The sequence below is a fragment of the Eurypyga helias genome, unplaced genomic scaffold, assembly GCF_000690775.1.
Source record: "Eurypyga helias isolate BGI_N326 unplaced genomic scaffold, ASM69077v1 scaffold3906, whole genome shotgun sequence".
Taxonomy (NCBI): Eukaryota; Metazoa; Chordata; class Aves; order Eurypygiformes; family Eurypygidae; genus Eurypyga; species Eurypyga helias.
In genome coordinates, this window is record NW_010254482.1 from 9440 (window position 1) to 21807 (window position 12368).

General features: G+C 39.7%; 1 protein-coding gene across 1 annotated transcript in view; it reads right to left on the reverse strand.

Annotated features, from left to right (window-relative positions):
* Positions 1-10885: 10885 nt before the first annotated feature.
* The window catches only part of BNC2 (basonuclin 2), a gene marked incomplete at its 5' end in the record, with an annotated part of 91224 nt that continues 89741 nt past the window's right edge, over positions 10886-12368 (reverse strand). The window contains 1 exon segment of the mRNA XM_010152979.1: positions 10886-12368. This exon segment is cut by the window's right edge and continues 15 nt beyond it. Within this exon segment, the coding sequence (XP_010151281.1) occupies positions 10886-12368 (1483 nt within the window).

Here is a 12368-nt window from a genome sequence, read left to right on the forward strand (position 1 = left end):
ATTATTTTGGAAGAAACATTAGCGGCCGTCCCAGCCTGGCGCTTATATCTCATTTGAAACATCTACTCATTCCTGACCAACAAAGAAAATTTCAATAAAGTACTTTTACTGGTTTAACAGCAGTGAGCTCCTGGGATTGTCAAAGTGCTCAGTCTTTTCCGAGGAGAGAAGGAATCAGCAGCTCAAATATAATTAACCTTCCATTCTCAATGCAAACTGCCACGCACAGGAGCTCTGCAGTCTATTAGTGAAGTTATAACGGCCAACAGGCAGAGGCAAAATTGGTCAAAAAGTTGGCTGCTGCTGTCATATTTTTAGAATTATGATTAATGACACTAATAATGTGGATGATTACTGATATGTGTATCTCCTGCAGTTTATCATATTGCACTGGCTGCCTACGTCCACAATAAACATGATGCTATCATTTACCTCTTTATTGAAGGCAATCCTTCTCTTGAAGGAGCACATTCTAATTACTTTGTAATGTTTTATGTCTTAAACATTTTGCAGCTCTGGACCTTGCCAACTGCTTCATGTCTACCATTGATTAATTACAGAATGTTTAATCAAAATTTAGAACCTAATGCAGTCATTTATGAGTGTGCTGCAGTGCCAAGACAGTTAGGCTGCCGTCCCAAGCTTGGAGAGTGCTGGGTTCAAATTAAATCCCAGAAATCTGGAAGATGCCAAAGATTTTACCTTGAGTGATACGAGTTTAAAATCTTGCTTCAGCTGATGAATGACAGGCACCCACCCAAAATGAGAGGTCTTTCTTGTACGTGCATGTGTGCTTGCATGTTCCTATTACCTTTTTCTTCTTCTTTCAGTGTCTTAATTTTTCCCTTTATGCCATTGTTGCTGCAGTTGCTCCTCAGCTCCTTTACAAGCCTTCCCTGCTGCTAGAGCTATTGCGAACACCAGTCAAAAGACTGTAGTTTTGAAGTGGTTAAACAAGTGAAAAATAATTTGCAGGGACAAATACATAAGTTTTTTTTTAATGTGGATTTTTATGGTACTGTCATACAACCATTCACCGTTGAAGTTAAGTGTTTTTTTAATACCATTACTGAACTGCTGAAATGGATGCTAATATAGCTTGGAGTGCTAATGTCAAATCCTGGTAATAAAAAAGACAGACTGCTGAATGAAATAATTTCAAGTAAAAAATAGAACAAAAGTGCTCTCACTCTCGCTCTCCACTTTTATTGAATTGGGACTGACTGAGCCAATTGCTTTAGAAGTCTGTAAAACACAATTACTAGTGAGCTGACTGACCCAGCAGTGCCCCTTCTGTGACAGAACAGACTAAAAAGGCTGCAGAATTAGTGCTGCTCCCCTATCTGGCTATCAGACCTGAGAGACGTCCAGCACAGGATCTCTTATCCTTCCTGCCAGGGCCTGCCTCCTCCCTCATGAAATCTTGATTCTGAATCTTACATAATATATCATCTGCATGCATCTTCTTGAAACAAGGGCTCATTTACCTTTTCTGAGTGGGAATCCAAGTTTTCTTTCTATGCATTGTATTTTTAGATCTTTATCTACCAACACAGCTATATATAGGTCTTTCTTTCTGTACATGCATCCACAGACACACAGATACATATACATGTTTGGGCTATTTTTATTTCCACATTTTGTGTATTACACATGAAAGTACAATGTAAGATTTATGGGCAGCAAAATTAACTATGCCCCATTTGTATTTTCAGTTTTAAGCAGCTGAAGTTTAATTGCTTTTTTATTTTGGTATAACAAAGAAAAGGGGAGAGAGGGAGGGAGACAGAAGGAGGAAGAAGGAAAGAAAGGAAAAAATGTATTGAACTGGGAGTGGGCAACAGTTTTCCCTAGTTAATAAAATAAGCAATAAAGTTTGTAAAGCACTAGAATCAAAATCAGTAACATTGGAAATAACAACTTATAAAACTTATAATTTACAGTTTATGTTTCAGACTAATATAGTTTGACATGGACATACAGCTTAGGGCTTTTCTTTCCCCTTTCTCTTAAAAAAAAAACAAAACAAACAAAAAAACCCAAAAAAACCCCACAAAACCCAAACACACCAAACCAAAAAAACACACCAAAAAAACCCGAAGAGACAGCAAATATTTTATTCTTATTACAATCTCATCCTTTCTTTCTCTCCCCCTCCCTCTCTCCCCTACACAAAACGAACCACTTTACATTTATACACAATGCCAATGAAGTCCTGCTATCCTTTCTTTTTTATGGCAGTGTGCATTTTTGGCAAATCTAAAACTCTTTCATTTCTCTTCCAGGTTTATTTATATGAAGCTTGCAGGTGCCTTATGGCAAAATTGTTAAATTATTTCTTACACAGATCTTTTTAAGTAATGCTTTTTAGGGCAAGCTTAAATGTGAAATGAGCTCTTAATTAAAAAAAAAAAAAGGAAAGAAAAAAGGAAAACTTGCTTAGCACAAGGCAAACTGCTAATTTAAAAGATGTTGCTGGGAAGTAGGAAGCACTACTAAAAGCCTTAGATTTTCTTTAGAAGTGGTGGACTCAAAACTTCTGTCAGGAAATACCCAGTGTTTGCCATCGAAAGGTCAACATGTGAAAACCCATAAGTAGTACTGCACCCAAGATATTCTTGTGTTACCTCAGGTCCTAACAGACACCTGAGGTATCTCTAGTGCCACTGGGAATGCTTTATGTGTTCCTGCGGGACGTGAATGAGTGGTTCTGACCATAGTACCTACAGCATAACACCACGAATACGGATACATGATGTGTGGCACAGCTGGCCATCTTTTCTGAAGAGAGGCAAAGGACAATAGATTGTCAGAACCCCAGGTCAGGATTCAAGGGCAGTGAAAAGCCATGCACAGTGTCTTGCAGTGCTTATACACTACGTAGTCTCTCCTTGACACTGTTGAATATTTAACTCTCATTGGTACCTCTTCCTTCAGGATTGCCCTTAGATAAGTAGGCATCAGTCTGGTTACCTTTCCCCTTGACTGTTTCTAATTGTACAGTACAGTCCTGCAATTACAGGCACTAATTTACAAACATGCTATTACTCCGTGTCATACCTGCTAACCACTAGCAATTTGTATATCCATGAAAAGGTGTCCCAGATTCAGAGAGCTTGGGTTTTGGGTTTTTTTTTCCCCAGGGTTCATCAATTGCCAAATATTTTTGAGTAACATCTTTCTACTAAGACATGTCCCAGTGCAAAATACTCCCGTTTCACCTGTTAGTTGCAAATCTGCCTTCAGGCCAGTGCCTCAGACATTGGTGGCTATTGCAAAAGGTTCCCTGTACTTCTTTGCCAATCATTTGGATCCACTAGCTAAGACTTATCTTGTCAAAAAGCAGTGGAATAGGAACCCAACTGAGCTTTGTTTTACTATACTAATCACCTGTTACATAATTCTACTTCAAAAAATACACCACACACACACAAAACAAAAAAGACCTCACAAAGCCTAGGAATGACTGTATCTTTGGGATGAGGCCAATGTCTACCTCTGTCTATATATACTGGCAGGACTAGCACACTATCTTCCAAAACAGTGTTGTAGCCATTTGTAGACATCTACACCTGGTATTTTTTCCCCCTTCTGGGTCACTTCTAGGACTTGCCTCACCAGTTTTCTTATGTTCAGGTAAATGTTAACTTTAATTCATAGAATCATAGAATCACTAGGTTAGAAAAGACCTTAGAGATCATCCAGTCCAACTGTATCTGTCCGCCACTAAACCATATCTCTCAGCACCTCATCCACCCGTCTCTTAAACACATCCAGGGATGGTGACTCCACCACCTCCCTGGGCAGCCTGTTCCAGTGTGTGATAATCCTTTCGGTGAAGAACTTCTTCCTTACGTCCAATCTAAACCTCCCCTGGCGCAGCTTGAGTCCATTCCCCCTCGTGCGATCATCTGTCATTAGGGAGAAGAGACCAACACCCACTTCTCCACAACCTCCTTTCAGGTAGTTGTAGGCAGTGATCAGGTCTCCAATTCAGATATGTCCCAGCACATTCACTTATGCTTTAAGGATTGAAAAGGCTCAAATCTAGGGGGAGAAGTATCATCATCATTAAGGGGAGAGAAGAAAATGGCCTCATCTACAAGCAACCCTTGGTTAGGCCATAAGATCCGATGCAAAGTTTGTCTCTTCAGGTGACAGTTTCTCTTTTCAGACAGAAAAGCACGGCTAACACATGAACGTTATCATGTGTGTATGTATGACAGGATCTACCTGCCTACTTAGTGTCTCTATCCTTCATCAAGAGCTATAACTCCAAAGGGAAGTGAACACACACCTATTCCTGTCACAGATGTGTCTGCCTCCCCTTTCATTATTTTGCCCCAGACTCCTCCAGCTGAGAGTACTACATCTCTCAGGTTGCAGGGTCTTGTTCCACTGTCACGCGCCCAGGCTTTTGGGGGTAGTGCCCTGCTGCTTGCATCTGTGAGGTACAGCTTCCTCCAGCGTAGCAGAAATCTCACAGCCTTCTGCTGTGAAGTTTAAAAGGACAGCTAGAGACTTTCTCTGCAGGGACTAACGTATGTAGATGTTTACCCCACTTCCAAAAGACTCAAGAGAAGATGGGACATCTCTGTATATGGGGAACATCTTTACATTTACTCAGATAAATGGAAAATAATCAATTTTCTCCCACTTTCTGGAGAAGAGTTTTGGTTCTTCCAGTTATTTCCTAGGAACCCAGAGGCAACCAGGATATTATGAATAAGTATTTATGTTCCCAGTCTTGTCTTCCCAAATAATCTCTGTCACTGAACATAAACCACACAGAACCTGCGCAGGAAACTTGGACAAAACAAATTAACATATATACTATTTGTCACAACACATACCAGGGGAAAATACTGCTAAATGCATGTTTTGCTAGTATTTTCAATGCTTTCCTTATGCTTACCAACTATCTTGATCCTGGTGTAGCAGTTTATTTAAACAAACTTTTCAGGTCACTGAAAAAATCCTTGACGTATTTTTAGAGTTCACACAAAAATGAGACTTTTTGCACTACACAAGAAACTGCACTCTTATTCTCAAAGTGTACCAATAGAGAACAAGATAATGAAGGCAGCACACCATTTTAAGAAACAACCGCTGCCTCCAACTCAACCCCTAAACAAATGGATATGTGTAGTTGGAAAAGACCTCCCCCCATGTCAGAGCTGATCCTGCAATCTTTACTCTCATAAGTAGCCTCTTCAGGGCTTGTTTCAATTTTTTATTCTTTTAAGTTAAAAAATAATCTTAGGAAGTAATCAGCTCTATGCATTCTAGTCTTAATTCTGCTTTTCTTGCTCATACTGGTGAGTATACAATATGACAGGCAGCCTGTGTTCAATATGACTACTCATGGAAAAGGTTAGCTCTGTGTTAGGGGTGTCACAAAATGCTTTTTTATGATCCAGGTTCTCTTGGGTAAGGAAGAGTTATGTGAACATTAGCAGTGACACACATCTTAGTGACTCTGCAAGGGAAAACCTAATGGTTCATACAATTGTATTGGATATGCAGATAGTCTCTTCATGAACTACATCATGTCCAGAAACAGTAGTATAGGTGTACATATGTTTATATTTTTAAAAATGTATAAAATAGCCCTTTTGTCTCTCGACAAATGGTTCATCAAACACCTAATGTCTTCAAACCTGTTTTCCTCATTCTTATTGGAGGAAATTCAAGCTGCACATGACAGCTAATTTGATCAGGGGCAATACAGTAAGAATTATCCTGGACTGGTGTGAAATACCTTATTTCTTGGAGCTATCTGTCTGCAGAATTGAGTGCATTTATATAAAACAGTTATCTAAGAAGCTATCTGTAGAAGAACGCAAGCATAGTAGAATGATGAAAAAATGGCTGCTGTTGTGTCAAGGAGGTGGTAACAGGAGACAGGTAGCAGCTTTCTCACATCTTCACCTCCCTTGATAATGTATGCAGTGGCTCATCATAGGTAACTGATGTTAATTTATTCAAGTACACCTGTAAAGGGCTGGCAGTCAGGTAACCAGACAAAAAGTATGTCTCTGCTTTTTCAATACAGCTACCCAGAGGCCTATATCCACACAAATTTAGTTCTGGAGACATCAGCAGGTTTTAATAAACCACCTACAGATGTCTTACTCCATACAAATCAAGAAGTTTACATGTTTAAATCTGGACTGATTTAACTAGCAATCAAGTGGCATGATCACACTTGGCACCAATAATTGCCTCATATTTATTTATAAGTCACCCTGCGCAGATATTATTTTGTTTTTAAATTTATTCATCAGGCTCAATCACCTTTCCCATCTTGTGGAACACACATACACACGCACATGCTCACTTTGTGAGAAAATTTAAAGACAAACCTGACCAAATTAATAGTCCCACTTTAGTAGCAGAAAGACAAAGTGAAAAGTTCTTGCTTTGTTCCTCTGAACAAGCACACTGAGAATTTCTTTATTTGGCATACACTGAGAGGAAGGAAAACATGGTAACATATTGTTACAAATGCTGTGTCCTAGTTTAAGAAACACAGATTTTAACAGTGTCAGTGCTGAGGTGAAACAGGGATCTAGCGCTCACTAGGGCTGGCAGAGAAGATGGCTGTATCTCTCCTTCAGATCTATCAGCAGCTTCTGAACAAGACTTAGTGAAGGCAGAAGGTCCACCTGCCTCCTGTTTCATCACTATTTTTGACCACAAAATTCTTGGCTTTTAAGGTGAGAGCCAGAAATGAAGCCAACTGCTCTAAGCTTCACCTTCCAGATCATCACTTCTGCATGGGCTCACCATCACAGGCTCTTAGACAAAACTTTGGCACTGCTTTCTCTTTGGACAGGAAATAACCATTCCCTCCTCTTATCCTCCTGTCTCACCCACAGCGCAGGATCATTCCCTGAGCTGAATGTACCTCACTGCTGGCCTCAAGGACCAAGCATACATTCCTGTTTTCTAAGGCAAAGTCAGTATCTGCTGGGGCAGGGCTCAAAGATGAGTCTGGGAAGCAGATCCCAGGGGAATCTAACCACTGGGGCCACAGGCCCCACTCAAAAGCAGATCTCTTTTGAGTTCAGACACAATTTACTTTACACGGACAATTCTTTCCATTCAAGTCCACTGTTTTCACAGGAGCTTATTTTCTTCCCTTCACTCACTTTTCCATCTAAAACATTATTTGGAAAAGATGTGTTTCTGTTCAAAAGGTGGCTTATGATATTGCTTCTGACCACTGACATGATTTTGAATAAGGTCTCTTTTCCTCTTTACTTTCCATCACCTTCTTGCAACAAGCTGTAGCTTGAACATATTGCCTTTAGAAGAAAGGACATCCGAATTAAATACAGAAACAGAAATGGAGGAACAGCTAATCCAGGGAGTGGCTAGTGAAGAATGCAAGAAAAAGTGGTTTTCACAAGTACAGTGCTTCCAGGGAAAGAAAGACACAGGGACTTCTCTGTCTGGGGAAGAGACCAAAGATATAGGTATGTATAGGGTTGATTTGATGAGTGATGTTACTTGTAGCTCAGAATGTGATGAAAAAAAGCCCCTGTAAAAAAAAAATCTGGGCTCAGTGGAACCTCAGTATTCCAAAGCAATACTGTCTCATTTTTAGAAGTGAAAACAGAATTTCTGGGTCACTAAAAGTAAGGGCCAGGACTCTGCATTGCTTTCCTCTACGCTGTGTTGATAAAACACATGAGGTGGAACTCCTGAATCTTCTCGTTATCTTGACGCTGATTTACAAGGAATAGCAGTATTTAGTCAAGATATTCCTTCTGGCAGAAGGATATTTATACAGGAGTTGACCTTGGCACAAATGATGTAGGCATGGTAAAGCAGGATTTAGTCAATTCTTAACAGGAATTGCTACAGGATGAATTCCACAATGGAGAGTTGCAGCTGTGACATGGATAAAAACCCCTCCTTCAATCAAAGTAGCACTGCATTTGCTCCTGACACAATCCACTGCCCCTGGTAACCAGAAGTTTGTACCAGAACCCCACCCTTTCAAAGCCCATTTTACAACAGCTGCCCCCACTGTCAACAGTTTGGGAGTTTTGTGTATGTACAGGGCAAGGGGAATATAATAAAAATTTTGACAAACTAGAATTGCATTGGAAAAGGTCTTAAGCCATATCAGATGCCTCTAAAGGAAGTAAAATGGATCATTGAGTGTTATTTATCTCCATTAAGTTTGCATTTTCTTTTAAAACATAACTGGAGTTACGAGTTTTTAGACCTCTATAGGAGGAATATCAGCAAAAATGAAAAACAAATCAAATAGAAAAATTTTTAGGGCAATTAAGCAGTTTGGGGGGGGAAAAAAAAAGGGGGGAAAGAGGAGACTATATTAGTTTAACTTTAATTCCTAACTTTATTTTTTTAAAAATCCTTTTTTTGAGGAATTATTAAAAAATGTTTGAATTGTTTACTTAAATCTTTCATCTACCTTCTTTTATATGCTGTACATATGCTTTCATTTCTGCATATTCCTAGTCACTGCACTTCTGCATAAGAATGGAAAGCCCAGGGAAGTTTTAAAGATGTTTCTCTCTCAAGTATCTAAAAGAATTATCAAGAACCCTAAGAGTATTATTTGGTTCTTTGAAAGCATTTCTAGATGACTATTGCAAACCTGGAGTGATAATGAACTTACAATAACATAAGCCTGAATGGGCACACAAACTGTACCACTCCTTTGAATTTTTTGAAGGGTATAACCACCCTTGAATCTTTGCAATTAAAGGACATAACATGCCTACAAATTGCTTTTATCCTAAGTGCAACACACAACTGAAACTTATCCTGAATGTTACGAGTGGAATGACACAAAAAGATGATCTCGTGCCTTACACAACTCAAAATGATAGGCAAAGATAACACTTAAATTATCTTTAAATATGTGACCTGTGTTTTAAGTTCTTGAATCACTTTTTTAACTTAGAGTTTGCTTTCCATAAGCTTAACAGGAATATCTTACACAGTTCACAAAATATTTTCAAAATGTGCCCTTTTTAAATGTTCTTGTCTCAGAAATATTTTATCTATTTCATCACAGTCATCTCTTTCTTAGAATATATACATCTTTACTATGTTAACTTTATTATTAGCATGAACTATCAATGGATTCCTCCTGAAATTTAACATATTGCATAAAATTTCAAATCCTAAGTCTAGCCATTTCTTACTTCCTGTGCTGAATGCAAAGCTGTTTGGCTTAGTAGATGATTGGCTGTTCATAATTCACTTGAGGAAACAGACCAACCAAGCCAAATTCTAGACTAACAAAACCTGTGCAATTTCAGGAACTGAAGGGGGCTGCACACATCTAAACTCAGCAAAGATTATGCCACTGACTCACGTTTTCCTTGTCAAATTCAAGCCTCATAAATGTTATCAGGATACCCCAAGCAAGTAATTTAGTTTTACCTGCTTCATATGCCCAGTGGTTTCATTCTACTAAAACATGAACTTTCTGGATTGTCCTTCTTAACTGTTTTGAACGTGTATTCTTTTGTGTGTTCCTATATTTCTGTTCAGTGGATTTCATAAATGGTAACAAAAGGCATGAGATACTTGGGGACTGGAGTGTCCATCAAAATGATCAAAATGGTGAATTTTGGCTCCTCAGTATCGTAGTATCGTCAATACTAACTTGCTTTAATTTTATATGACATGATATATTCACTTTCAAACCACATCAGTTTCAACCAAAAAAAAAAAAAAAAGAGGAGCTGTGTGTGAAATGTTTAGCTAGGTTTCATTTCCTTCCTGTGTCTGCTGAATTTTTACAGCATAATGAAAACATATGAAACACAGGTAAAGGAAAAGAGACAACCCAATTTCACCATCACTCCATGAACCAGGGAGATTTTGTTATGTGACAATATGATCATCATCACATGCAAGAGCTTTTATCCACAAGTATGAAATAACTGTGTTATCCTGCCACCTTGACAAATTCCATTTATATTACATTTTCCTCAGGAATCAAAAAGAGTAGTGTATAAAAAAAACCCCAAAAACCTAAGAGTTTAAGGACCAGCTGCTTCTGTTTAAGCCCAGCTCTTTCAGTACTGATGCAGCATAGCTAGGGCATGATGTCATCTGAAGGGCCGGCAGAACATACCCTGGCTGATCTTAAAAATATGTAGGGGTCTAGCCTCTCCTCTCTGAGTGTGCATAATTCCCAGCAGTGGAGAAGAGAGTTGCTCACATGCAGAACAGAAGATAAACTTGAGTAAATGACCATAGTGGATAGAGAGGTTTATAAGTTCTATTAAAAAAAGACACAACTGTTTTCTTAATATTTACTTGTTCTTGCTACAACATAGCAGCTAGTTTTTTAAATTTGAGAGAAGAATTGTCTCCTAATGCTTCCTGCTTGCTTTTATATGACTCTGTGGGGATGGAAATCATTCCTTTATTCCAGTCCTTCCATTCTCTCTCTCCATCCATTCATCCAACCATCCATCCACCCCTTCCCCTCCTTCCTAGTGCTATGGTTTGATATGCATGCATGGAAATACTTGTATTGTATATAATTTATTATATATTAAACAGAAGCTTTTCTTGATTTAAAAGTTGCAGGGAGAAGAAAATAAATGTAATGAAAGCTGCAGCTTATAAACAGAAGTACTATACAAATGTTCACAGGCACACAGAAATAATAATGACATTTATTACCTATCCAGTCACTTAAGTGGATGGCACAGTATATGCTATTCTGAATGCCAAGCAACAATGAAAATCTTAAAGTGATAAAACTCTCTCAATGTCATGGGAACACGATTGTCACTTGTCATTACTGTTCATCTCTCTATTTCTTCATATATCCTAAACTGCCTATTCTTACATAATTCAACACATTTAATAATGTAGAAAATCAATTAATATTTACTGACCTGTCTCTGCTTCTCCGTGATGGGAACGCAGCGTTACAGCCAGCCACTGTGCAGACATGCATCTCTTTTAAATGAACATTTCTGTAGTGAAGCTTCACACTGTAGGAACTCTTGAAACTTTTCTTGCACACATAGCAGATCTTGGGGTCTGGACTGGAGCACATTTCACCTTCTGGGGAGAACTTCTGAGGGCTGCTGTAGTTGAATGTAGAAGCGAAACTTTCATGAAGGGCAGCCATACTGGCACTGCCTCCATTGTACAGTCCATATTGGCTCATGTAGAACATATCATAGGTAGGGTCTGTATACTCTTCCTTCACCTTAATGACATCCTGGTTGGAAGAGTCATTGTGGTTTTCATCTGGTCTGTCACTGCGCATCATAGATTTTTCACCAGGTTCATGGAGGCGATCGTCGCCTTCCATGGATTCCTCGCACAATTTGGGCTCTGATGACTCTGACTCATTTTCATAGTCTCTTTCATGCTCCTGGTCTTCTGATGTCATGCTGTCTGCCCTTCTTATGTCTGGTCTGGAAATGCATCGGCTTCTGTCACTTTTGGAAAAGTCCTTCACAGACAGGCCTGGGCTCATTTCCTCCTGAGAATGGCAGTGATTGTCATGACCAATGTCATTCACCATTGTGCTGCTGTCATTCACCTCTTCGTCTTCATCATCAAACTCATCGGCAGTGTCAATAACTTCCTTTTCAATTTTAACCGGCATGCTCGACTTCCTTGGCTTCTTCTTGGGCGCAAGGTCAGCGTTAGGCTCTGGGGTGGGCATCAGCACTGAAGGTACTGATGACTCTGAAGGAGGAGGGGGATGCTGCTCCAAGCCACTCACTGCTGGTATTATTGGACTGGTAGGGAGTGAGGTTGGAGGACTCACCATCTCTCCAGGAGTAAGTAAATTTCTGTAAAAAGGGGGTACAGGTTGGACAGTCTTTAAAGCCGGGAACACCAACTGACTGGGAAGAGGGTTCTGTAGTACAGGATCTAGAGGGGGAGTGGTAAACCCCATCGGTGGACGCCCAGGACTTGTTAAAGTTAGGTTGGATTTTGTACTTGCTATGACCGGAGTAGCGGCACCTGATGTAGCACGGATTAGATCTTTGTCACGATTATTCCTTAGCATAGGCATGTGGAGGCGTGGATTGGGGTTAGCACTGTGGCGATTGCGGCTTCTGAGAGAGCTGAAGACCATGTTGCAGCCCTCAATAGTGCACCGGTGCTTGATTTTCAGATGAACAGCATTGTAGTGGATTTTAAGGGTACCTTTGTCATAGAAAGTTTTGCCACACGCATTACAAAAGACTCTTCCTTTCCTGGAGGCTGACCCCATTCTCCTCATCCTGTGAATGCGGAATGAGCTTTTAGTGTGCTCTGTTTTCGATAAATCATTGACAGGCGTAGGCGTCTGAACAGGAGAGACGCAGGCTGGCTCAGTTTTGGGCTCAACGTTT